Source organism: Neomonachus schauinslandi, chromosome 5 (assembly GCF_002201575.2).
Source record: "Neomonachus schauinslandi chromosome 5, ASM220157v2, whole genome shotgun sequence".
Lineage (NCBI taxonomy): Eukaryota > Metazoa > Chordata > Mammalia > Carnivora > Phocidae > Neomonachus > Neomonachus schauinslandi.
The window spans coordinates 95,114,473-95,141,480 of NC_058407.1; the positions used below are offsets into that span (position 1 = coordinate 95,114,473).

Here is a 27,008-nt window from a genome sequence, read left to right on the forward strand (position 1 = left end):
TGCCTGGGTGGCTCAGTTGGTTAAGCGACTGCCTTCGGCTCCGGTCATGATCCTGGAGTCCCGGGATCGAGTCCCATATCGGGGTCCTTGCTCGGCAGGGGGTCTGCCTCTCCCTCTGACCCTCCCCCCTGTCATGTGCTCTCTCTCTCTCATTCTCTCTCTCAAATAAATAAATAAAATCTTTTAAAAAAAATTAAAAAATAAAAAAAATAAAAATAAAAAGGATGGCTCCAGTGCTTAGGTGATGATGGATTAAATCATTGGCCATTGGTGATCCATTTAACCTCCAGCCCCTCACCCTCATGGAACTTGGAACTGAAAGTTCCAGCCCTTTAATCACTTGGTCAGTTCCCTGGGCAACCACCCCTCTTTCTTAAGTGACCTGAGGCGGTCCAAAAATTACCTCATTAACATAACAAAAGACACTTTAATCCCTCATCCCTCCAGCCACTTAGGAAATTCCAAGGGTTTTAGAAAGCACTGTGCTAGAAACATGGATGAAGACCAAATATGTATTTATTACAATTCAAATTATAATTCACAGTATCACAGTCCCGATATACAAATTACCTTTATCAGCATGATATAGAAACTAGAGATTTATATATTTGACTACATAAAATTTTAACAGTTCTCGAAAGGGGAAAAACAAAACAAAACAAAATCAAAAGAGAGAAAAATACATCTGGATGTATTTCTCTAAAATGGATGTTTTCTCTGATGTACAAAGCTCTTTTACAAATATTAATAGAGGGGAGATGACAAAACCAACAGATAAATGGGCAAAGGATAATAACAAACAATTCCCAGAGGGGCTGTTTTTCTATTATCCAGTGTTGGGAAAAATGTGGGAAAACTGGAAGTTCACTTTTTTTCTTAGATACATTCTTTCTGGACCTCTTTGCCTTCTTGCCCCAAACTATGTAATTGCTTACTGAGTCTACTATTATCCTGGGATCTCCCTTCACTATCACCCTGGGAATTTTTTCTCCTCGCTTCTGTGCTTAAAACTCTTCTGAGGAGACAACATCAGTCCTGTCTCACAAACAAAATTCAGGTCAACCTACTCTGTGGGAAAAAACCTACCTTGGTCATTTTCTGTTAATACATCTGGCAAAACTTCCCAAGGTTGATATGAGACAATCTCTGATCAACAGCACCACCCCCCCCCATGTCATTTAAGAAAATTCCAATACTATCAGTTTTCTGTAAATCATGCAAGGAAATTTAAAAACCTGGAAAGGAAACCTACTTCTTGCAGAAATGAATGGGATTTGAATTTTTTTTTTTTTTTAAAGAGAGGGGCAGAGAGAGAGAGGGAGAGAGAGAGAGAATCTTAAGCAGGCTCCATGCCCAGTGCAGAACCTGACGTGGGGCTCGATCTCACAATCCTGAGATCATGACCTGAGCTGAAATCAGGAGTCGGAGGCTTAACCAACGGAGTCACCCAGGTGCCCTGAGGATCTGAAATATTAACAAAAAGTTGCAAATGTTTGATGAATGGCAGGTCTGTTACAGATGCTAAAGTACTAGAGTCAAATTCTAAACCCAGAGCAAGAACCACCCAGCTAAGCCACTCCCAGATTCCTGCCACAGAAAACTGAAAGTGTTTTGACTGAAGAAACTGAAGTTTTGACTAAGCCACTAGGTTTTGGGGTAATTTGTTATACAGCCATAGATAACTAATACAGTAGAGAAATAGAAGTTTCTGACTTCAGTCTTCCCTTTCCTTAAGCTATATATGATCTTTTCCTTTGCCTTAAGCCATGATCATCAAAATTTTATAGATGAGTAAATTAAGGCCCATACAAGTTAATGTACTTATTCAAGGTTACAGTGTTTAAGTGACAGAGCTATGAACGTTTTCAGGTTTTCTGATGTGCAGGCAGTGTTCCTTGTACCCTCTCATGTTGCCTTTACTAATTTTAAATTATTGATTTTTTTCCTAATGAAATGATGGTTATAGACAGGCAGGGCCTATATTAACCACTACCCTAGGCACTGGGGATATAAAGATGCATGAGGCAAGTCAGATGGCTCGTAGAGTGTGAGATGAAGGAATAGTACAGGGATAAATCTGATGGAAGGAATTTGGGTTCCTGAAAAACCACACAGAGCAACCACATTCTCACCCAGTTTACATTAGGCTGCAATGTGAGCAAGAAATAACCCTTTTTTGTGTTTAGCTACTCAAAGTTTAAGATGTTGTTAATTATAACAAGTCATTCTATAAATTCTGACTAATAAATTTTCTATTAAATCTTACGATGTTCTGAGTCAAAAATAAATAAAAACTTGTTTCTTGTTTCCCTTTAGCATCTTAGAAATTAGTTCCATGTAATTATTTGTCCTAAACACACAGCAAAAGTCCCTACAGTTAAAATCCAAGATGGCCTCCAATTATTCTCATCTCCAGGGATTCAAGTCCTTGTGTAGTCCCCTCCCACAATGAATCATGGCTGCCTGGTATTACCAACAGATTACTGCAGAAGAAATAGTGTATGATTCTAAGACTGAGTCATTGAAGACATGGTAATGTCCACCTTGGTCTTTCTTAGACCACTTGCTCTGTAGAGAGCCAACTGCCATGTCATGAGGACATTTAAGCAGCCTGTGGAGAAACAGACCTCCCATCAGCCACTAGCACCCTACTTTCCAGCCATGAGTGTGCCACCTGGGAAGCATATTCCCTAGCCTCAATCAAACCTGGAGATGACTGCATCCCTGGCTCACAGCTTGACTGAAACCTCATGAGAGATCCTGAGCCACAAACACCATGATAAGTTGCTCCTGAATTCCTGATGAAGTTGACATAATAAATACTCATTGTTATCTTAAGCCACAGGGTATTGGAATAATTTGTAACAAGGCAGATGACATAATCCATGATACTACTGTTTGGTAAAATTTCTAGATCTTTTTTTAATCTCTTTTTTTTTTTCCTCCAACATTATTGAGACAATTAACATATAGCATTGTATAAGTTTAAGGGGTACAAAATAATGGTTTGACATAATATATATTGCAAAATGATTACTACAATAAGGTGAGTAAACACATTTATCACCTCATATAGTTACAGTTGTGTGTGTCAGTGTATGTTTGGTAAGAATATTTAAGATCCACTCTCTTAGCAAACTTCAAGTTTACAATACAGTATTGCTGGGGCACCTGGGTGGCTTAGTCGGTTAAGCGTCTGCCTTCGGCTCAGGTCATGATCCCAGGGTCCTGGGATTGAGCCTGGCGTCGGGCTCCCTGCTCAGCAGGGAGTTTGCTTCTCCCTCTCCCTTTGCCACTGCTCATGTGTGTGCTCTGTCTCTCACTCTCTCTCTCAAATAAATAAAATCTTCCCAAAAAACCCAATACAGTATTGTTAAACATAATCACCATGTGGTACATTACATCCCCAGAACTTATTCATCTTAAAACTGGAAGTTCATACCCTTTGACTACCTTCATCCCCGCCCCTGGTAACCACTAATCTTCTCTTTGTTTCTATGAGTTTGGATTTTTTAGATTCTGCATATAAGTGAGATCATGTAGTATTTGTCTCTCTCTATTTCAAATGACATAATGTCCTCAAGTTTCATCCATGTTGTCACAAATAGCAGGATTTCCTCCTTTTTTATGGCTATATAATATTCGTGTGTGTGTGTGTGTGTATAATATACATCTATATATGTATATGTGTGTGTATATATATAATATACATTGCATCTTCTTTATTCATACCTGTTCATGGACACATAGGTTGTTTACATGTCTAGACTATTGTAAATAATGTTGCAATGAACATAGGGTACAGATATCTTGAGATAGTGATTTCATTTCCTTCAGATATATACCCAGAAAAAACATTGTTGAATCATATGGTAGTTCTTTTTTTTTATTTTTTATTTTTTTAGGTAGGCCCCATGCCCAACATGGGTCTTGAACTCATGACCCTGATATCAAGACCTGAGATCAAGATTTGGATACTCAGGGGTGCCTGGGTGACTCAGTTGTTAAGCGTCTGCCTTTGGCTCAGGTCATGATCCCAGGGTCCTGGGATCGAGCCCCACATCAGGCTCCCTGCTCTGCAGGAAGCCTGCTTCTCCCTCTCCCACTCCTCCTGCTTGTGTTTCCTCTCTCGCTGTGTCTCTCTCTGTCAAATACATAAATAAAATCTTAAAAAAAAAAAAATTTGGACACTCAACCACCAACTGAGCCACTCAGGAGCCCTTATGGTAGTTCTATTTTTAATTTTTTTTTTTAATGTGCTAGAGTTACTTTATTTATTTATTTTTTGAAGTGTTTATTTATCTGAGAGAGAGAGCATTCGAGAGAGCACAAGCAGAGGGGAGGTGCAGAGGGAGGAGAAGCAGACTCTCTTTTGAGCAGGGAGTCCAATGTAGGGCTCAATCCCAGGACCCTGGGATCACGACCTGAGCCAAAGGCAGATGATTAACCGACTGAGCCACCTAGGTGCCCCTCTATTTTTAATTTTTTAAAAAGATTTTATTTATTTATTTGAGAGAGAGTGAGTGAGAGAGAGAGAGAGAAGGAGCAGGGGGAAGGAGAAGCAGACTCCCCACTGAGCAGGAAGCCCGATGTGGGGCCCAATTCCTGGCCTCTGGGATCATGACCTGAGCTGAAGGCAGATGCTTAACCAACGGAGCCAACCAGGCGCCCCTATTTTTAATTTTTTGAGGAACTTCCATACCGCTTTCCATGGTGGCTCTACCAATTTATATTGCCATTGACAGTGTACAATTGTTCCCTTTTCTCCTCAATCTCACCAACATTTTTTATCACTTACGTTTTTGATGATAGAAATTCATCAAATTCATCAACAGGTGTGAGGTGATAGCTCATTGTAGTTTTGCATTCCCTAGTGATTAGTAATGTTAAACAACTTTTCATGTAGGTGTTGGCCATTTGACTATCTTCTTTTTTTTTTTTTTAAAGATTCTATTTATTTATTTGAGAGAGAGAGAATGAGAGACAGAGAGCACGCACAAGAGGGAAGAGGGTCAGAGGGAGAAGCAGACCCCCTGCTGAGCAGGGAGCCCGACGTGGGACTCGATCCCGAGACTCCAGGATCATGACTGAGCCGAAGGCAGTCGCTTAACCAACTGAGCCACCCAGGCACCCCATTTGACTATCTTCTTTGGAAAAATGTCTATTTGGATCCTTTGCCCATTTTTTTTTTTAAGATTTTATTTATTTTTTGACAGAGAGAGAGACAGCGAGAGAGGGAACACAAGCAGGGGGAGTGGGAGAGGGAGAAGCAGGCTTCCCGCTGAGCAAGGAGCCCGATGTGGGGCTCGATCCCAGGACTCTGGGATCATGACCTGAGCCGAAGGCAGACGCTTAATGACTGAGCCACCCAGGTGCCCCTCCTTTGCCCATTTTTAAATCAGATTGTTTGTTCTTTTGCTCTTGAGTTGTACGAGTTCATTACCTGTTTTGGATATTTGCCCGTTATCAGATGTGTAATATTTTCTCCCATTCCATAGGTTGCCTTCTTATTTTGTTGGTTGTTTCTTTTGCTGTGCAGAAGCTTTTATTGTGATATAGTACCACTTGTCTATTTTTGCTTTGATTTCTTGTGCTTTTGGTGTCATAACCATAAAATCATTACCAAGACTAATGTCAAGGAGCTTTTTCTCTATGTTTCCTCCTAGGAGTTTTATGGTTTCAGGTCTTGGGTTTAAGTCTTTAACCCATTTTGAAATAATTTCTCTGAGTAGTGTAAGATAGGCATCCCATTTCATTTTTTTGCGTGTGAAATCAGTTTTTCACCACCATTTATTAAAGAGACTATCTTTTCCTCATTGAATATTCTTTGCTTCCTTGCCAAATATTAGTTGACCATATACACATGGGTTTACTTCTGGGCTCTGGATTCTGTTTTATTGATCTATATGTCTGTTTTTAATACTGGTACCATTCTATTTTGATTATACAGCTTTGGAATATAGTTTGAAATTACAAAGTGTGATGCCACCGGCTTTGTTCTTCTTTCTCAGAATTGTTTTGGGTTTTCAGGGTCTTTTGTGGTTTCATACAAAATTCAGAATTTTTTTATATTTCTGTAAAAAGCCATTAAAATCTTGATAAGGATTACACTGAATTTACAGATCACTTTGGGTAGTATGGACATTTTAACAATATTAATTCTACCAACCCATGAACATGGGATATCTTTTCATTCATTTACCTGTTTTCCAATGTCTTTTCGTCAATGTCCAAGATTTCACAGAGCACAAACCTTTCACTTCCTTAGTTAAATTTATTCTTAAGTATTTTATTACTTTTGATGCAATAATGAATGGGATTTTTAAAAATTTCTTTTTTCAGATAATTTGTTGTTGGTATATAGAAACACAAACTGAAATTTTCTACATTCTAGTGGCACTCACTCTCCCGTGGGTCTTCAGTGTCTGCTACAGAAACAATGTACACAAGGAACCATTCTATTCATTTCCAAGTCACAGGAACTTGTATCAACCCTGTAGCTAAAAGGATATGGGGTGGAATCATTTGATAATGGCAATTTTGAAGAGTAAGTGTGAACAATGTAAGCTGATTCTGACGTCTTGAAATCCTTAAACAGGGAGGGAGACTCTGGAAGAAAAAAAAGTTAGAATAATATTTTTCTTCATACTATTATTACCAGAAACATTTTATTTTATCTTATTTTAAGATTTAATTATTTATTTGAGAGAGAGAGAGAAGTGTGAGCAGGAGAGGGGGGGAGGGGCAGAGGGAAAGCGAATCCTCAAGCAGACTCCCTGCTGAGCGTGAAGCCTGATGCGGGGTTTGATCCCAGGACCCCAAGACCATGACCTGAGCCAAAATCAAAAGCTGGCCACTTAACTGACTAAACCACCTAGATGCCCCTACCACAAACATTTTAAAACATTAGTTGGAAGACTATTAAACAACTTTGAAGAGAATACAAATGGAACACCTCCATTTATTTCTTCAATAGGATGGCACAAACCAATATGGGAAAGGAGAATATCTGCAATTCTGTAGAGCTAGCAAGTGTTGTAATAATAATGATAATAATATCAAGTTAATGTGGAGTCCACATATATCTTAGACCAGTTTATCCACTCCCTTCTCCCTCTCTTCCTACAAAGAGATTGTTTTGCTCTCACATTTTCTTCAGGTGGATCAAGTAGTTAAATAACCAAATTTCAATATAAATGGCAAAGAAATGGTGAGGAAAGTACATGTCAATTCATCAAAAAAGAAGTTTGAAGAAGGATGCTTCTTTTGGCATCAGAATCTCTACCCCTTAAAGTAACTTACTAGAATTATGCAGTGGAGTTCCAGTGCATACAGCTTCATCCATAGCACAGGGTATCTTGGCCAGTGATCTTCTTTCCCAGGTAGGTAGTTGACAAAATTCCTCCAGCAATGATCATACTCTGAGGAAACACAAATCTTGGTTCATTCAACAAATACAGCAGAAACTTACTTTAAAGGGAGCCTAACTTATAGATATACTTTATATAAAGCCTATTAGCCTCTTTGTCATTGGAGAAGGGCTACACTCCCCAGAATCCCTAAGAAAGAAAAAAGATGAAGACGGCTGAGAGGTCATAGTGGCAGGAATGGAGAAAGGAGTCCTCTTTTTGATACTTCTTTACTATGAAATTCAGACCCAGTCCTTTCTTACGTTATTTTGGACTTTCACTTCTGAGACTTCCAGAGTGGGATAATCAATCTCCTGGCCTTGAAACATGCCAGCACCACGGTCTCTCATAAACACTCAAGATTCTTTGTTCATTGTTTTTACCTGGGACTCTCATAATCTGGATAGTCACACCACTGTTAATGAGGTCTCTGAGTCCTTGACGGTTTTGTGGATCCATATGCCAGAAAAGCCGTGCTACATAAATAACCAGAGTCACACTAGGGTGTTGACTCAAAAATCCTCTAATAGCCTTGGAGCATTCCCAACACGGACTCCAGGACAGGAACCAGGTAATGGAGCAGCGGATGGATGGGCAATACTGTCTTTCTGAAGTAAATTTTTCTATAAAATTGATTTCCACATGGTTGGCAGTGTTTTTGCCTGAGTTTCGCCAGATCTTATGACTTGTGCCCCACTGGATTTCATAGAGCAGGCAGGTCTCTTTACGGAGTTCTCTGGGGTCAAAGAAGACTTCAAATTCCCAGGGTTTGATTCTCCTCCTGAAATACAAAAAGCACTCCCATGTTGTCATGCTATCTTTAGAGGGAACTTGAAATCATTTCCTGCTCCCCTCTTCTATCAGGCAGATCTAAAACATGACATCTCGGGGTGCCTGGGTGGCTCAGTTGTTAAGCGTCTGCCTTCGGCTCAGGTCATGATCCCAGCGTCCTGGGATCAAGCCCTGCATTAGGCTCTCTGCTTGGCGGGCTCCTTGCTCGGTGGGCAGCCTGCTTCTCCCTTTCCCACTCCTCCTGCTTGTGTTCCCACTCTCTCTGTCAAATAAATAAATAAAATCTTTAGAAAAAATAAAACATGGGGCGCCTGGGTGGCTCAGTTGGTTAAGCGACTGCTTTCGGCTCAGGTCATGATCCTGGAGTCCCGGGATCGAGTCCCACATCGGGCTCCCTGCTCGGCAGGGAGTCTGCTTCTCCCTCTGACCCTCCCCCCTCTCATGTGCTTGCTCTCTCTCATTCTCTCTCTCTCAAATAAATAAATAAAAAATCTTTAAAAAAAAAAATAAAGAAAAAATAAAACATGACGTCTCAGGAAACTTTTTTTTCCTGTTTTTCAAAGTTATCTAGGGAGGTCCATTTGAATTATCAGAGTTTCTCTCACAAGCATAGTGAAGAGATTTTTCCCAACTCATGTTATTTGGTTACCACTGTCTCTGTACCATTACCTGGTAATTTAGAATTCAGGTATAAATATGACCTTGTTTCACTTTTAAAGGCTTCTCTTTATAGTCTAATCTTTCTGTCTCACCATGGAGTTGCCATGTCCCAATCTTCACACAATCGTTAATCTTCATGACTCAATGGACTCTAACTAGATTTTAGGTGTAGAAGCCTCAAATCACCAACAAGATTCTATTGCCAAGTCTGAGAAGAGAGAGAGAACCTCAGGATTCTTCCACATTAAATTCTGTATCCTAATTCCTCATAAGAAAAAAATTCAAACTGCTCCCAATGACATCTTTATTCGTTTTTTTTTTTTTAGGATTTTATTTTTAAGTAATCTCTACACCCAATGTGGGGCTCAAACTTAAAACACTGAGATCGAGAGTTACATGCTCTACTGACTGAGCCAGCCAGGTGCCGCTCCCAATGACATCTTTAGATTTAATATTTTCCATGCGTCACAGCTGGAACTCAGGGGAGACTCAGGATTGTGCTGAGGACTCTTTGCAATATGGTTGAGTCATCAGCTTGTTATTACATCCTAATATTTCTACTCATCCCTAAAGTATTACATTTATTTATTACATAGATCAGTCCTTCCACCCATCATGAAATAATATATTCCCTGACAGAAGACCCCCTGTTATAATGCTACATCCAAAAAAATGGGCATATAGTATAAAACAAAAAGATGAAATCAAAGTGACAAATGAGTTCTCTGGACTTTTCACTAATGGCTATACAATCATGTGATTTAAACAGAGAAGAAACAAAGGTAAGGCAACAATGGAACAAAGCTGGAAGGTAATTTATTTAAACAAAACCCAAAAGACATACAAGCAAAGATATAGAAAGCAATAATCACAGAGAATGAAGTTAGAAAAGACAAAAAAGAAAGAGTGGGAGCATGATAAAAGAAGAAAGGAAAAATATGGAAAGCTATAGTCCTACAGCTCTTAAATCCACTTATTCTTGGTTGAATTAGATGCTCACTATGATGGTATTATTCTTACCTCAAGGTGGCATCTCCAGCTGAAGGACCTGTTGACCAAGAGATGATTATGTCAGATAACACCCACATACAAATTTAGCTAACAAAAAAATACTCTGTTCTTTCAAACCTGCGAACCATATCAGAAAATGGAGTTAAAAGATTCTCTCCTGTATTAATTGAATTGGACCATCAAGAAAAGCAAGTTTCGGGCGCCTGGGTGGCTCAGTTGGTTAAGCAACTGCCTTCGGCTCAGGTCATGATCCTAGAGTCCTGGGATCGAGTCCCGCATCGGGCTCCCTGCTCAGCAGGGAGTCTGCTTCTCCCTCTCACCCTCCCCCCTCTCATGCTCTCTCTATCTCATTCTCTCTCTCAAATAAATAAATAAAATCTTTAAAAAAAAAAAAAGAAAGAAAAGCAAGTTTCTAAGGGCTTTGCCGAAATCTATTTGCCCAATCCCAAACCAAGTAACCTTCCTTAAGGCTCCAACAAGAATGATTAAGTGCAATGAGAAAGTCATTCCTCAGAGGCTCCCATGTGTAATTTCTAAGTGTTTCCATAGCTTCTTGTACTTCCTTCATCATAGCAATCATGCTGTATTTTACTGTTATTTATATGCCTATAATAACACTGAATTGTAAATTATGTGAGGTATGGATTACGTATATCTTGTTCCAGACCCTATCACACTGCCTGAAACATGTTGGTTAGTAATAGGTATTTATTGAGCAAATGACTGAATGAATCTCACTACTATCCTTTATAGGATAGCTATAAGAGAGAGAGAGAACCACACTGTGCAGAGAAAGTATATCTCTCATATATTGCTGGTGGGAATGTAAATTGGTACAGCCCCTCTAGGAAACAGTTTGGCAGTTTCTTAATTAAAAACCACACACCGGGGTGCCTGGCTGGCTCAGTCGGTAGAGCTATTAATGAGGGGCCTACTAAATGTTAGGGACTCTTTGAAGTACAAGAACAGGGAACAAAACAAATCCCTATCTTTATGTTCATGGAGTTTATATTCTAAGCCATGGATTTTATTCGAAGTGTCCTAGAAGCCATTAGAGCATGTAAGGACTATTCAAGTTCAAGTACTGGATTTTAGAGGCCCATGCCTCTCAAGACTCAGAACTTTGGAGATGAAATGGGCACTGGCCTGTAAAACTCTGAAAGCAGAAATGCAAGTCATTTGTTTTATTTGGAGGAACATGGACATTTATTTTGGCAACAAGAACTCACGTTAAGGGTTTGCTCCCTGGTTATTTGAAAGCTAAAATTTAGGGTAGTGGGAGAAAAGGATCATAAATTGAAAGGCTCAATTGTCATTATTACCAATCTCTCTTTCCCAAGAAAGAGGAGACACAGAGCAAAAGCTTCCTTCCACATGATACCCTTTCTCCGTGGGCCAGAGAGACGCACAAGTCATTGCCACCCCTGAGGGGGAAGTAGCTGTGCAGAGATGCAGCCAGGATGTTCAGTCTATCCTGCTGGTAAACCTTAACTCTGAGGTGGTGTTTTTAAGCCAAGAAGAGTCACAAGACCTGGAAGACACTTCCTCTAAAACAGAAGGCATTTTGCCCGAGGCTGTGTGTGTGTTTGTGTGTGTGTCTGTGTGTGTGTTGAGGGGTCCACAATGTGCCACTGAGGCATAAAAATTATTTTGGATCTGAAGACATTCAAAAATAGACTGCCTTCTTCTGAAATCCTTTATTTTCCTATAAGCAGAGCCTTCCAAAAGAACTCAAAAGAAATCAACTGTCATAAGCCCCATCCCCTGGAACAAACCAGGAGAGTTCGACTCTTACCACTCAAGATACACACCCACACAGACATTGTCACAAAACCATAATATGTCCATCTAGTCTCCCAAGGGCCCATCTAGATTTCCTAAAAGTTTATTTGTTTTTCTATAAGTGCTCTTCTGCCTCTCTGCTTTTCCTATTAAGGTGGTATATAAGCACTATTTTAGGGCTCAGTTGGTTAAGCATCCGACTCTTGATTTTGGCTCAGGTCATGATCTCAGGGTTGTGAGATTGAACCCCAAGTCGAGCCACCTTGGATGTGGAGCCTGCTTAAGATTCTCTCTCCCCGGGCGCCTGGGTGGCTCAGTTGGTTAAGCGACTGCCTTCGGCTCAGGTCATGATCCTGGAGTCCCTGGATCGAGTCCCACATCGGGCTCCCTGCTCAGCAAGGAGCCTGCTTCTCCCTCTGACCCTCCCCCTCCCCCCTCTCATGTGCTCTCTCTCTCTCATTCTCTCTGTCTCAAATAAAAAAAATAAAAAAAATAAAATCTTTAAGATTCTCTCTCCCTGGAAATCGGAGGGGTAGACGAACCATGAGAGACGATGGACTCTGAAAAACAAACTGAGGGTTCTAGAGGGGAGGGGGGTGGGAGGATGGGTTAGCCTGGTGGTGGGTATTGAGGAGGGCACGTTCTGCATGGAGCACTGGGTGTTATACGCAAACAATGAATCATGGAACACTACATCTAAAACTAATGATGTAATGTATGGGGATTAACATAAGAATAAAAAAAAAAAGATTCTCTCTCCCCTTCTGCCTCTCCTGTCCTCTAAAAAAAAATAAAATAAGGGGCACCTGGGTGGCTTAGCTGGTTAAGCATCTGACTCTTGATTTTGGCTCAGGCCCTGATCTCATGGCTTGTGAGATCAAGCCCCACGTTAGACTCCTTGTTCAGTGGGAGTCTGCTTGGATATTCTCTCCCTCTGCTCCTTCCCCTGATCACTTGCTCTCTCTCTCTCAAATAAAATAAAATAAAATATAAAATAAAATAATAAAAACAATAAAGCACTATTTTAGTCATTGCTATGCTAGTCACAAATTCTCCAAAGATCTTCTCTGACCAAAAAGATCAACCTCATTTTCCTTAGCCTAGCATTCAAAGTCCTCCATAATATCATTCCAGGTTTGCTTTCCCTTTTTTTTTTTTTAAGATTTATTTATTGATTTGAGAGAGATACGGAGAGAGAGAGTGGGGGGGAGGAGCAGAGAGAGAATCCTCAGACTCTTCGCTGAGCGCAGAGCCCAACGTGGGGTTCCATCTCATGACCCTGAGATCCAGACCCTGAGATCATGACCTGAGCAAAACCAAGAGTCTGTTGCATGACCAACTGTGCCACCAGGCGCCCCTCCAGCTTTGCTTTCTAATCTCACTGCAGATTATTTCCCCAGACTCTCCTATAGCTTAACCAGTTTACTCTTGATATTTCCACACACAATCTTTGTAAATTCTCTCAAGTTCTTTGTGTCAGTCAACCAGGACTCTCTTCCTCTTTGCCAATCCAAATTCTACCCTTTCAGGATCCAGCTCAAATCCCACTTCAGCTGAAAATCATTTCCTTCCACATCCTGAAGTGTTCTCCCTCTCCCACAAATTTCTCCAACATTAAGTAACTGAACCTTAAAATATCAATTAACATGCCCTTGTGCTTTCACTTCTGTTGCTATTTTAAACTGTTAATTAACAGTTGTATTTTTTACTTAATTTTTTATTATGGTGAAATAAGCATTGATTTGGTGTCATTTGACCAAAATAATTTGTGGATGTGAATAGTTAGTATTAATAACAATAATAAACCCTGTTTAAGAATAATATCAATAGGGCGCCTGGGTGGCTCAGTTGGTTAAGCGACTGCCTTCGGCTCAGGTCATGATCCTGGAGTCCCGGGATCGAGTCCCGCATCGGGCTCCCTGCTCGGCAGGGAGTCTGCTTCTCCCTCTCCCTTCCCCCACTCATGAACTCTCAAATAAATAAAATCTTTTTTTTAAAAAAAGCATTAAAGGGGCGCCTGGGTGGCTCAGTCGGTTAAGCGACTGCCTTCGGCTCAGGTCATGATCCTGGAGTCCCAGGATCAAGTCCCACATCAGACTCCCTGCTCAGCAGGGAGTCTGCTTCTCCCTCTGACCCTCCTCCCTCTCATGCTCTCTGTCTCTCATTCTCTCTCTCGCAAATAAATAAAATCTTTAAAAAAATTTTAAAAAAGAATAATATCAATATATTAATAAATAGGAAAGTTGAAAAATGCCCAAGACACAAGCACAGACAGGACACACACACACACACACATGCACATACACACATACACACACAGATTTTGCCCTTTTCAAGAATACAGAATTTACCAGGCCCCTGGGTCCCGTTTACCTTTGTCAGAAGCCATGGTGCTCTGTCACTGGACTTTTCCCCTGGAACTATATTATTGTGTGGATTGCTCTTACCAACAACATGCCTGAACATGGTAGGTGTGACCACTGCTACCTGGCTTGGGCAGAGGATGACTCAGTCCTGAGTCTCAGGCAATTACTGGGTATCTCGATTATACAAGGTGTGGGGATTTGTATCACTATGTTGATAAGAAAGCTCATGATTCAAATAATTAATCCTTTTTTAAAAAGATTTTATTTATTGGGTTGGCCAGTTAGCTCAGCTGGTTAGAGCATGTGCTAATAAAGATTTTATTTATTGAGAGAGAGAGAGCACAAGCAGGGGGAGCGGCAGAGGGAGGGGGAGAAGCAGACTCCCCACTGAGCAAGGGAGCCTGCTGTGGGGCCAAGTCCCAGGACCCAGGACCCCAGGATCATGACCTGAGCCGAAGGCAGACACTTAACAAACTGAGCCACCCAGGCACTCCTCAAATAATTAATCCAATAGAGTAAATCACTGAGGCTATCTGAATTTTTCTTTCTTTTTTTTTTTAATTTTTTTTATTTGACACAGAGAGAGACAGACACGGAGAGAGCACAAGCAGGGGGAGCAGCAGAGGGAGAGAGAGAAGCAGGCTCTCCACCAAGGAGGGAGCCCCACTTGGGGCTTGATCCCTGGACGATCCAAGCCGAAGGCAGACGCTTAACTGACTGAGCCATGCGTGCGCCCCTGAATTTCTAAGTTCTTCCCTGATAACATCTGAATTTAGTTTTTCCCTCTCCTTAAATTAACACTGACCCATCATTCCTTATTCGAGAGCACAAAGGAAGAACAAAGGGAAGAGAGAATTAACATGTTTGTATAACCTGAAGACCTTCAATGTTACCTGGTGAAGACACTATGGACTGGACTTGCCTTTTAATATTAACAACTGAGCCACCCAGGCGCCCCTTATTTGTTTTTCTATAAGTGCTCTTCTGCCTCTCTCATATTTCTAACTTCCTCCTATTTTGCTCTTTGCCCCCAGTCCTGTTGGAATGGGGAAGTGCACTGTTAGATGCAAAATCAGAAGAACTTTGGCCTCGAAGTTGGGTAATTAGTGTACAAGTCTTAGGTGATCTCTCTTCCTTTTTGAAGCTAGGGTGAGGTGTATGGCCAAGTCCACTTCTGCTTTTTCATTCTTCTTGAGAAAGTGAATACTGTGCTCCAGATTACCATTGCCTCCTGTTGCCTGACCCCTGGCTCAGGCATCTCTTGAGTTTCAGCACAGACTCCCAGAATTGAGGTCAGTTTCAAGACCTAAGTCTCCCTTCCTCTAGCGTCTCAGATCTAGAGCTGCTAAATTTGAATCTCAAGTACCATGAACCCTCTACCTGAGCCCTAAATATAAGACATTCCTTAATTATGAAAGTCAAACTAGAGTTTCCTCAGGTAAAGCAGTTGTTCAAGGGGCAGGTTAGAGTTTTGAAGAAGGGGCAGAAGTGCCACATCATAAATGCAGGTCCTTCAGAAGCCAAGTGTTTCAAAGTTGTATTTGTGGTAAGTAGAAGAACAGCCCCTCAGAGATGTCTGCCTCCTAATATCTGAAATGTATAAGTGTGGTACTTTACAATGGCACATGGGACTTTGCAGGTGTGATTAAGTTAAGGATCTTGGGGTAAGAAGATTATCCTATCATGAGTACCCTTATCCTATTATCCTATCAAAAGTATCCTTATAAGAGCGGTGCGAAAGAATCAGAGTCAGAACTGGGTATTTACCTCAAAGATACAAATGTAGGGATCCGAAGGGGTATATGCACCCCGATGTTTATAGCAGCAATGTCCACAATAGCCAAACTGTGGAAAGAGCCAAGATGTCCATCGACAGAAGAATGGATAAAGAAGATGTGGTCTATATATACAATGGAATATTATGCAGCCATCAAAAGGAATGAGATCTTGCCATTTGCAACGACATGGATTGAACTGGAGGGTATTATGCTGAGCGAAATAAGTCAAACAGAGAAAGACATGTATCATATGACCTCACTGATATGAGGAATTCTTAATCTAAGGAAACAAACTGAGGGTTGCTGGAGTGGGGGGTGGGGTGGGAGGGATGGGGTGACTGGGTGATAGACACTGGGGAGGGTATGTGCTCTGGTAAGCGCTGTGAATTGTGCAAGACTGTTGAATCTCAGATCTGTACCTCTGAAACAAATAATGCAATATATGTTAAGAAAAAAAAAAAAAGAAGATAGCAGGAGGGGAAGAATGAAGGGGGGGAATCGGAGGGGGAGACGAACCATGAGAGACTATGGATTCTGAGAAACAAACTGAGGGTTCTAGAGGGGAGGGGGTTGGGAGGATGGGTTAGCCTGGTGATGGGTATTAAAGAGGGCACGTACTGCATGGAGCACTGGGTGTTATGCACAAACAATGAATCATGGAACACTACATCTAAAACTAATGATGTAATGTATGGTGATTAACATAGCAATTAAAACAAAAGAATCAGAGTCCAAGAAAGCCGGGTGAATATGAAAGCAGATATGGCTGGAAGGGGCCATGATTCAGGGAATGAGGATAGCTTCTAGAAGTTGGAAGGGTGTGTAAATGGATTTTTCCCTAGAGCCTCCTGAAGAAATGCTGCCCTGATGACACCTTGATTTTAGCCAGTGAGACCCTGTTGTGTATTTCTGACCTCCAGAGCTATATGATAACTTATGTTGTTTTACACCAGTAAGTTCCTGGTAGTTTGTTACAGCAGCAAGAGAAAACTAACGTGACACACTCACAGAGGCATATATACAATAGTTAAGATGGAGTATAATCTGAGTTTGTTTCTGTTAGAATTCCTATCGGATACTCGTCATCAAGGGTACTTTTGATTAGATTTTGTGTTGGAAAACTCAGAACTGGGGCTCCTTGGGTAGCTCAGTAGGTTTAGCCTCCGACCCTTGGTTCCGGCTCAGGTCATGATCTTAGGGTCGTAGGACCCAGGCCCGCAAGGGGCTCTGCGCTCAGCAGGGAGTCTGCTTCTCTCCCTCTCCCTCTGCCCCTCCTCCACTTGCTCTCTCTCTCTAAAATAAATAAATCAATCTTAAAAAAAAAAAGTAAACTCAGGGGCACCTGGGTGGCTCATTTTGTTGTCTGCCTTTGGCTCAGGTCATGATCCCAGGGTCCTGAGATCGAGTCCCACATCAGGTTCCCTGCTCAGCGGGGAGCCTGCTTCTCCCTCTCCCTCTCCCTTTCCCCCTGCTTGTGCTCTCTCTCTCTCTCTCTGACAAATAAATAAATAAAATTGTAAAATAAAAAAGAAGAAGAAGAATGTGTTCTCCACAACCTTACAGTTTACACTGCAGGGATTCCATGAAGCAACTGAAATTATTTGCAAAATATTGTGTGTTTATATGTATTATATTCTGGGGAGAGTCTATATGTTTTACCAGGTTCTCAACAACACCCTTGATCCTCTAGACATCAGGAACCATGTATTTTATTTTATTTTAAGATTTTATTTATTTAGGGCGCCTGGGTGGCTCAGTTGGTTAAGCGACTGCCTTCGGCTCAGGTCATGATCCTGGAGTCCCGCGATCGAGTCCCACATCGGGCTCCCTGCTCCGCAGGGAGTCTGCTTCTCCCTCCGACCCTCCCCCCTCTCATGTGCTCTCTCTCATTCTCTCTCTCTCAAATAAATAAATAAAATCTTTAAAAAAAAAAAGATTTTATTTATTTATTTGTCAGAGAGAGAGAAAGAGAGAGCACAAGCAGGGGGAGTGGCAGGCAGAGGGAGAGGGAGAAGCAGGCTCCCCGCCGAGCAGGGAGCCTGATGCGGGGTTGGATCCCAGGACCCCGGGATCATGACCTGAGCTGAAGGCAGACACTTAACCCACTGAGCCACCCAGGTGTTCCGGAACCATTATTTTAATAGATTTGCTCTTCCCTGTTTTAATCAGCAGAGGGCAGAAAAGTAATACAATTAGCAAATTCAACCCCCTATAACTAAGTCCTCAATTTCTGCCATCTATTTCCTGTCTTTGCTCTAGTTTGTTTGTTTGTTTTTTTAAGTGAGCTCTACACCCAGCGTGGGGCTTGAACTCACTACTCTGATATCAAGAGTCACGTGTCTACTGACTGAGCCAGCCAGGTACCCATTTGCTCTGGCTTTTCTCCAGGCTAAAATTCCCTACCTGCAATCCCCTTCTGCATATGTCAAAACCCTACTGTTTCCGACTACCCATATCAAAAGCAGCCCTTCTTCTTTAATTTGGATGGATTCACTCCTTCCTTTCAGTTTCCCTGTGTATTCTGTTGATATCTATGGGAGTTATCATATTCTTCCTTTCAAAACAGCTATTGATTTAATTATTGTTCCAGGAGACCTTGGTCAATTACCCGTATTAATCACTGCATAATTATTAATTTTTTGAAAGATGAAAATATAGGTTGTAACTAAACCAATCATTTTCAAGTAAGGTTCCAAAAGATCTGTGTGTCAGAAGGTAAATTTCACATCACTGCAACAAGACAAAGGTGATGGTTGCAAAATATGTGATAAGTTTTTGCCCCAAAACAATGGGACCAGCTTGCTGTTTAATGTTGCTAAGCAAACAATTAAACAGAAAAAGTAAGAGAAGGCAGTGCTCCCGGCAGACCCATGGATCTGTCTTTCCAACTGTGAGCAGAACAGACCCAGGGACACCCCTTCTACCAGCCTCTGACCACCCTCCAAACTTTTTTTCAGTTGCAACCTTGGGAGCCATCTTCTCAGCCACCCTCTGCCTCTGGGACGAGCCAACATACTATTTTGAGCTTAGCTACCCCAAGATTTCTCCTCACAAGCTGAGCACAGAAAACTCTGTGATAATACTTGAAGTGCTTAATGTTGTTTTGAGTAGAGAATAAATTGGTGAGAAATAACCCTTGAATAACCCTTGGTGTCCTATTTATGTCTCATTTCTTATTTTAAAAGAAACAAAATTAAGGCCTGACTTGATTTTGGAATGCATCATTTCATGGCAAACGACCAAAGGCAGACACCGTGTCTTTCTCCCTTGCAAGGCCTTCAATAAGCATCAAATTGAATTGAAATGAATTAAACTGATGGTGAAGTTTCAAACCAAACTGGCCTGTAAGTGAGTGGACAGACCTGCCAATAAATAAGATCACTGGTCTTGAAATGCTCCGAAATAGCCGTACGACCCATCGGTTCATAATTTATTTATATTTTGGATTAAGAAGTCCTACCCTGTGCCATCCTGCCCAAATCAGAGCATATAACTTGACTTACAGGGCACATGCCTATTTGTAGACCAATTTGTCAGACATTAATGTTCTAGTAGAGAAAGAAGATAATGTGTGTCCCAAAGCCATGAAGCCAGTAATGTATGTTCTTCTCTAGCCCTGGGCATAATGGCCCCAGGAGAAAACTTGATTAACTGGGGAGTGAACAAACCTGCCAACAACAGAACTGCAAGCAGAAGGAAATAGCTACCCTTTTAATAGTTTTAAATAACTTTTAAAAATAATATAAGGGTGCCTGGGTGGCTTGGTCCGTTAAGCGGCCAACTCTTGATTTCGGCTCAGGTCATGATTTCAGGGTTGTGGGATGGAGCCCTGTGTTGGGCTCAGCATTCAGCAGAGTCTGAGATTCTCTCTCTCCCTCTCTCTCTGCCCCTCCCCCCTAAAATAAATAAATCTTCTAAAAAATAATATAAATGTATTAAGCACAGAACCCACATCAAAATTCTTAGTGGACTAAGGAAATCTAGCAGTCCTCAATTTCTGCCATCCTGAGATCGAGTCCCACATCAGGCAGGCTCCCTGCTCAGCGGGGAGCCTGCTTCTCCCTCTCCTTCTCCCTTTCCCCCTGCTTGTGCTCTCTCTCTCTCTCTCTCTCTCTGACAAATAAATAAATAAAATTGTAAAATAAAAAAGAAGAAGAAGAATGTGTTCTCCACAACCTTACAGTTTACACTGCAGGGATTCCATGAAGCAACTGAAATTATTTGCAAAATATTGTGTGTTTTGTCTTTCCAACAGTGAACAGAACAGACCCAGGGACACCCCTTCTACCAGCCTCTGACCACCCTCCAAACTTTTTTTCAGTTGCAACCTTGGGAGCCATCTTCTCAGCCACCCTCTGCTGTGGGAAACCTGCTTCTCCCTCTCCCACTCCCCCTGCTTGTGTTCCTGCTCTCGCGCTCTCTCTCTGTCAAATAAATAAAAATAAAAATCTTAAAAAAAAAAACAAACAAAAAGTGGCAGTAATCCAGATGAGAGTGGTGAAGTTGACAGAAGACAGTGACAAATGGCATTAAAGAAAGGACTAAATAAAGCAGTGATTCACAAACTTATGCTTTAGTTCTCCCAACGGGGGAAATGAGTGAACTCATACTTCCAGGTACAACCCAAAGTATCCTACCAAATCTAGAGTTTTGTATTTGAAGTCTGTATAAATTTTGCATTTTATCCCATATCGTATGCATGTTTATTTTAATATCAATATATTTTCTATTGATTATAGAAGTCAATTTATACCTTTGACTCTGTAATTCCATCTCTAAAATTTTTCCAAGTGGGGACAAACTATCAACTGACATATGAACAGAAAGTCATAACACTATTCCACCATGAAAACTGCAAACAATATAATGCCCAATGATAAGCACTCTCTTAAGTAAAATATGTATCTAAATATTCGTATATAATACAGCCATTAAATGAACTATGTAGATGTTGGTGATTTGAAAAAAATTCCTATGGTAACATTGAGTACAGAAAGATACAAAATTATATATACAGTGTGATCTGAGCTATAAAAATCATATATAACAACAATAAAAGACCAGAAGGAAATGTAGATATCAGGTACTGTTTTGATAATATTTTTCATATTATTTTGTATTATCGCAAAGTAATTTTTTTAAAGATTTATTTATTTATTTGAGAGAGAGAAAGAGAGAGTGCGTGAGTGAGGGAAGCATTTATTTGAGAGAGAGGGAGAGAGAGAATCCTCAAGTAGACTCCCCATTGAGTGTGGAGTCCGACTCGGGGCTCAATCCCAGAAACCTGGGATCATGACCTGAGCTGAAATCAAGAGTCCACCACTTAACCAACTGAGCCACACAGGTGCCCGTCAAGATAATTTTTTTTTAAGAACATTGTTAGCCTGTGAGATCTGCCAGGGAAAGTTGATAAATTTAAGGAAATTTGTTATCTACTTTCTCTATGAAGTATTTTATAAATAATAAGGCCTATCTCAAGAAACATCCTGAAATGATGTTTATAAGTAACACATAGAATAATGCCTGCCCACCCTAGGCCACCAATAAATGCAAGTCTCCTTCTATCTAGAGTCTAATATACTGTCAAGTGCATCATGACTGTTAGATTATTAGGGCTGGGGTGTGTGTGTGTGTGTGTGTGTGTTTTATGTGTCTACTTAGGGAGATCATTAATCATGATGGATTTTCCAGGAAGACAAATCGTAAACACAAATATATTGATATTTCAGATCCAAGAAGTCATAAACCACGTTGCTAGTTTTATTAGAAGGTTTACTCTAAGAACACCCCTCCTATTTCTAACAGCCTACCCACATCCACATTCGTCAACCACCATGTCTTCATAATGTCGTAAAATGACATTGTCATCATTGTCCTGATAGAGCATGGAAATGGGGGACAGCTTGGTGGGGATACAGACGGCCTGGGGGATCTCTGGGTCAACTGCACGCATCAGTGCTTGCATGAAAGCATAATTGGAACCGTTGAGGGAGGTGGTCATCGAGAAAGGACAGTCTCCATGGCAATAGTTTGCCATGAACCCTTTGGGGGCAATAATCCACTTGTGCCAACCTAAGTCCTGGAAGTTGATGAAGAGCTGGTGACGAAGGCAGAGGCTACTGCAAGAAGCCTCAGGGGCACGAACGGCCTCCCTCCTTCTTCGGGATGAAGGGTGGCATGGCTCAGGGTTGAGACTCACCACCAGCAGGGAAGCATGGAGGGACTGTCTCAGTCTGGCACAGGTGTCCTGAAGCTGAAAACTCCCCCCCCCGTCTCTGGTCCCCTTGACCAGTATCTCTAGCAACAAACCTAAGTTCTTCTGGGGCTTGCTCTTCCAATCCTTAGCCACATCCAGCAGGTTGAAATGCACAACACCTTGAGGCCATGGTACTGACTGTAACACAAGCATTTTACCTGGTTTGGGGATGGACTGGCCCCACACATGAGGCTCCTGAACCAGGGACAGAGCCAACTCCAGTTCCGGTCCCTGCTCATAGTAAGTGTTGGGCCCCAAATCCAGGCCCAGCTGGGCCATTGTTAACTGCTCCTTATCTTGAATGGCGGACAGGTTAAAGTAGAGCTGCTTCTGTAGGCAGGAGGAGGCTTGAGGGAGCTTCTCGGAGTAAAGAAAGAGACCTAGATGGGAACAGAGATGTGAGAGTCACCAAAACATATTTCACTTCAGATCCGCCTATATGATATAAATGTCAAATGTTATATGATATCTACATATGCCAACTAAGGGCAGGAAGTTATCAGCTATACTCAAACTCTACCATTGGGAGGATTTGTTTCTTTCACTCCTCATTCAAGGCCAGAGGTTCTTATTTTCACATCTGCAGGTCCCCAAGGGGTCCTGGATAGAATTTAGAAGGTCCATGAATTTGGATGGGAGAAAGAATTACATCTGTATTGGGTGCTTGGGTGGCTCAGTTGGTTAAGCCACTGCCTTCAGCTCAGGTCATGATCCTGGAGTCCCGCGATCGAGTCCCGCATCGGGCTCCCTGCTCAGCAGGGAGTCTGCTTCTCCCTCTGACCCTCCCCCCTCTCATGTGCTCTCTCTCATTCTCTCTCTCTCAAATAAATAAATAAAATCTTAAAAAAAAAAAAAGAATTACATCTGTATTTTCACGGAACTCTAAATGAAATTTAGCATTTCTTTCAACTATGAATATAGGCAACAAATCCCAAAAATATTTTCAGGGCCTATGACACTGTTACCAATAAAAGTCCTAGGTGTGTTCATAGATTAAGTTGTTGCAAGTATCTCAAAATAACATTTACACTCACACTACTTTGAATTTATGGTAAATATAGTCCCAACCCTGGATCTTGTTATTTGTTGCATTAATAAATGCATCCGTGGGGCGCCTGGGTGGCTCAGTTGGTTAAGCGTCTGCCTTCGGCTCAGGTCATGATCCTGGAGTCCCGGGATCGAGTCCCGCATCGGGCTCCCTGCTCGGCGGGGAGTCTGCTTCTCCCTCTGACCCTCCCCCGTCTCATACTCTCTCTCTCTATCTCATTCTCTCTCTCAAATAAATAAATAAAATCTTTAAAAAAAAAATGTTTAAGAACATCCTAGACAGTCAGGTGTTGCTCACCAAAAATCTAACTACTTAGATTGACTTCAAAACAAACTCTTATCTAGCCAAGACTGGCCCTCTGAAATCCCATGTGTTTCATCCTTAGATGATTCCTTATCTAAAGCCCACAGCTGTCAATGTCAACAATTTCTGGTCCAGGGTCTCTGCAAAGATCATATCCCACTTCACTGAATATTGAGGGGCAGTGTGATTCTCCAGTTTCTCCACATGGACCCCTCTCTCTTATCTTTTGCCACTGTAGATGTACTCTCCCTGTTTTCAAAGCTGACTTCTCTGTCCAGATTTTCAAACCTTACCTATTCCTTTACGAAAAGGCCCAGTAGAGCTTACTTTTACCTCTTATTCCCCCAGCTTCAATTTCTCCCTCTCCGCAAATAATTTCTTTGGCTTAATGCCATCATATTGTTAGGTAGGGTGTCTCCACCCTAGGTAGGGATTTTGTTTTTAGGGGGAGTAGGAGGCAGAGGGAGAGGGAGAGGGAGAATCTTAAGCAGGCTCCATACCTAGCACGAGCCTGACGCAGGCTCCATCTCACCACCCTGAGATCATGATCTGAGCCGAAGAAATCAAGAATCAGATGCTCAACCGACTGAACCACCCAGGTGCCCCAACCCTAAGTAGGGATTTTCTAAGACCCTTCAGCTTATGGAGAAATTACAACACAAACCCAAACATTCCAACGGTGCCTGGCTGGCTCAGTTGGTAGAACACGCGACTCTTGATCTCAGCGTCATGAGTTCAAGCCCCACACTGGATCTGTGGAGATTACTTTAAAAAACAAAACAAAACAGAAAGAACTGCCCCCCCAAAGACACCCTAACATTCTAACCATTCCCCCTTCGTTCTCAAGCCTCATTTAAAGAACAATAAAATTAAGAAGCATTTGAAATTATCCAGCATCCTCTTCAAGACTACCTTATTATCTTTCTCTTTCTTTTCATTGACCATCTTTTGAAAAGGTAAGTCTATATTTGCTGTCTCTACCTCTTCATATTCTTCTATTTTCCAACTCTTTGCCCCTCACTATTCCACTGAAACATCTTTCTTAAAGGTTGGCTGTCAAGTGCAGAGATGTCTTCATAGTACTTATCTTTTCCACTTCTCTGAAAAGTTGACATCTCCTGTTCCAGGCTAGAATTCTAACCTATCCATCTCCCTTCCTCTTCCTAGCACTAGTCAGATACCTTAAGCATAAAAGAAAATCCAAAAGCCACAATGGAAAGGATGGACAGATTTGAGAGCATGAAGATAAAAGAACTTCTGTATTCAAAAGACATCATTAACAAAAATAAAACCACAAAGAACAACAAGAAAACGTATAATATGCATGAGTTTAAATTCATAATTAGAAAGAGCTTTTACAGATGATCAAGAGGGCTTACAAATCATTAAGGAAAGGAAGACTCCTCAGTAGAAAATGGCCAGTGTGTATAAATAGGCAATTGTTTGAAGAAAAAAAAAAGAAAGATTCATTATCCATTTAAAAATGCATTCCACCTTATTAAAGAAATAAAAATCAAAACAATGAGATCATGTTTTACTACCAGAGTAACAAAAATTAAAAGCTAAAAGAGTATTGTTACTCAATGGCCTAAATGGCCTAAAAAAAAGATTTTATTTATTTACTTGCCAGAGAGAGAGAGAGCACAAGCAGGGAAGCGGCTGGCAGAGGGAGAAGCAGGCTCCTCACTGAGCAAGGAGACTGATGCGGTACTGGATCCCTGGACCCTGGGATCAAGACCTGAGCCAAAGGCAGACACTTAACTGACGGAGCCACCCAGGCGTTCCAGAATTCTTTTTTTTTTTTAAGATTTTATTTATTTATCTGACAGAGAGACACACAGCGAGAGCAGGAACACAAGCAGGGGGAGTGGGAGAGGGAGAAGCAGGCTTCCCGTTGAGCAGGGGGCCCAACGCGGGGCTCGATCCCAGGACCCTGGGATCATGACCTGAGCCGAAGGCAGACACTTAACGACTGAGCCACCCAGGCACCCCAGAAAGCAAGAATTTTTATACATTTATGGTGGGGTATAAATTTTGGAAGACACTTGCTATATATAAAAAGTATAAATTTTTTTTTAAAGATTTTATTTATTTATTTGACAGAGAAAGAGAGCACAAGCAGCAGGAACGGCAGGCAGAGGGAGAAGCAGGCTCCCCGCTGAGCAGGGAGCCCAATGCGGGGCTCCATCCCAGGACCCTGGGATCATGACCTGAGCCGAAGGCAGACGCTTAACCGACTGAGCCACCCAGGTGCCCCTAAAAAGTATAAATTCTTATACATCCATGATGGGGTATAAATTTTGGAAGACACTTGTTATATATAAAAGTATGATTGTGTCTCTCTGTCAAATAAATAAAACCTTTTTTTAAAAAAAAGAAAAAAACGTACTTTGGGTTTTTTGTGTGTTTTTTTAAGGATTTTATTTATTTGACAGAGAGAGACACAGCGAGAGAGGGATCACAAGCAGGGGGAGTGGGAGCGGGAGAAGCAGGCTCCCGGCTGAGCAGGGAGCCTGATGCGGGACTCGATCCCAGGACCCTGGGATCATGACCTGAGCCGAAGGCAGACTCTCAACAACTGAGCCACCCAGGTGCCCCGAAAAAATGTATTTTGAATCCTGACTTTGCTCATATGCTCCTGATCTTGAATAGCTTATGGGTTAATCTACTGTCCGAGTCTGACTTTCCTTATTGTTAAAAAGCTGATAAGAATACCTGCCTTTGGAATCTCGGGATGTGGCCAGGATCATGAGATAAAACATGTAAAAGACCAGCACAAGGCCTTCTACAAACCCCTCGGTAATTGTTACCTTCCCCTTCTTTTCTTTCTTCATGCCATCGAACTGGCACGCTAATTTCCTTACCTTGATCCAGGAGAAGTCGCAGTATGTTCCCACGGATACCAAGATCCTTTATGTAGCATAAATCTCGGGAGTCCCCACTGGTTGCCGCTGCCTCTTGATCCCGGAAAATTTTCTTCAAAACAGAAGGCACAGGTTGGAACTTCTGGGGTGAAGGCACTTTGTTTAAGCCCAGAAATTGGAGAAAGACATGTTCTTGAAATTGGAATGTCTGGCCCATAGCCACAGTGACCAAGAGGCGGAAAGTCAAGGCAGTCAGGAAAGGAATCATGGCCTCTGAGTGGAGACAAAGCTGGCCAGTCGGGCTGGAGAGACATCGGTGGCCTGACTGCCTGGCAATTCAGATGCTGCTAATTTATCTGATGGAAGATAATCAAGTGTGAATTGCTCTCTTCCCAGCTCCTCAAAGGCAATTGGATGTCAGAGGACATTGACTTTTTTTCCTCTTCTCTTGCTCTGCTCTTCCCCTCAAAAAGTTCACAAAGCAAAGATTACCAATGCATAGACTTAACTACAAAAATCTGAGGTTTGTCTGCAGTAGACAGACTGGAAAGGAGACATGCATTTATTCATATAACAAACTTATTAAGCATCTATTACATGCAAGGCTCTGATAGAGGTGCTAGAATAGTAATGAAAAATGCAGACTGACAGTCTGTTTAGACAAATACATAGGCAGCTTTCTATTAGACTGTATCCACAGTGCTGTGGGAAGCCAAACCAGTAAGAGAAAACTCCACCC

At 41.6% G+C, this 27,008-nt stretch overlaps 2 protein-coding genes across 2 annotated transcripts; both read right to left on the reverse strand.

Annotated features, from left to right (window-relative positions):
- Window positions 1-6,318: 6,318 nt before the first annotated feature.
- APOBEC1 (apolipoprotein B mRNA editing enzyme catalytic subunit 1) lies at window positions 6,319-14,080 on the reverse strand. The gene is made up of 5 exons (XM_021690734.1): window positions 14,028-14,080; window positions 9,882-9,909; window positions 7,793-8,190; window positions 7,303-7,421; window positions 6,319-6,609 (listed from the first exon to the last, which is right to left on the reverse strand). Exons 1-5 carry the CDS (start codon window positions 14,041-14,043, stop codon window positions 6,463-6,465), a joined length of 708 nt encoding a protein of 235 aa, XP_021546409.1. The 5' UTR covers window positions 14,044-14,080; the 3' UTR covers window positions 6,319-6,462.
- Window positions 14,081-21,519: 7,439 nt separating this feature from the next.
- On the reverse strand, window positions 21,520-26,541 carry GDF3 (growth differentiation factor 3). Its single transcript, XM_021690707.1, has 2 exons — window positions 26,270-26,541; window positions 21,520-22,434 (listed from the first exon to the last, which is right to left on the reverse strand). Exons 1-2 carry the CDS (start codon window positions 26,535-26,537, stop codon window positions 21,605-21,607), a joined length of 1,098 nt encoding a protein of 365 aa, XP_021546382.1. The 5' UTR covers window positions 26,538-26,541; the 3' UTR covers window positions 21,520-21,604.
- Window positions 26,542-27,008: the final 467 nt, after the last annotated feature.

What these genes read in the sequence shown, in the direction of transcription:
- APOBEC1 (XM_021690734.1), bottom strand. An exon ending in GCTGGAGATGCCACCTTGAG is followed by an intron (nt 8,191 to 9,881) that starts GTAAGAATAATA and finishes TTTGTATTTCAG; the next exon opens with GAGGAGAATCAAACCCTGGG. An exon ending in AACTCCACTGCATAATTCTA is followed by an intron (nt 6,610 to 7,302) that starts GTAAGTTACTTT and finishes TTTTTCTTCCAG; the next exon opens with AGTCTCCCTCCCTGTTTAAG.
- GDF3 (XM_021690707.1), bottom strand. Translation starts at nt 26,537, where the DNA reads ATGATTCCTTTCCTGACTGCCTTGACTTTCCGCCTCTTGGTCACTGTG. An exon ending in GCGACTTCTCCTGGATCAAG is followed by an intron (nt 22,435 to 26,269) that starts GTAAGGAAATTA and finishes GTTCCCATCTAG; the next exon opens with GTCTCTTTCTTTACTCCGAG.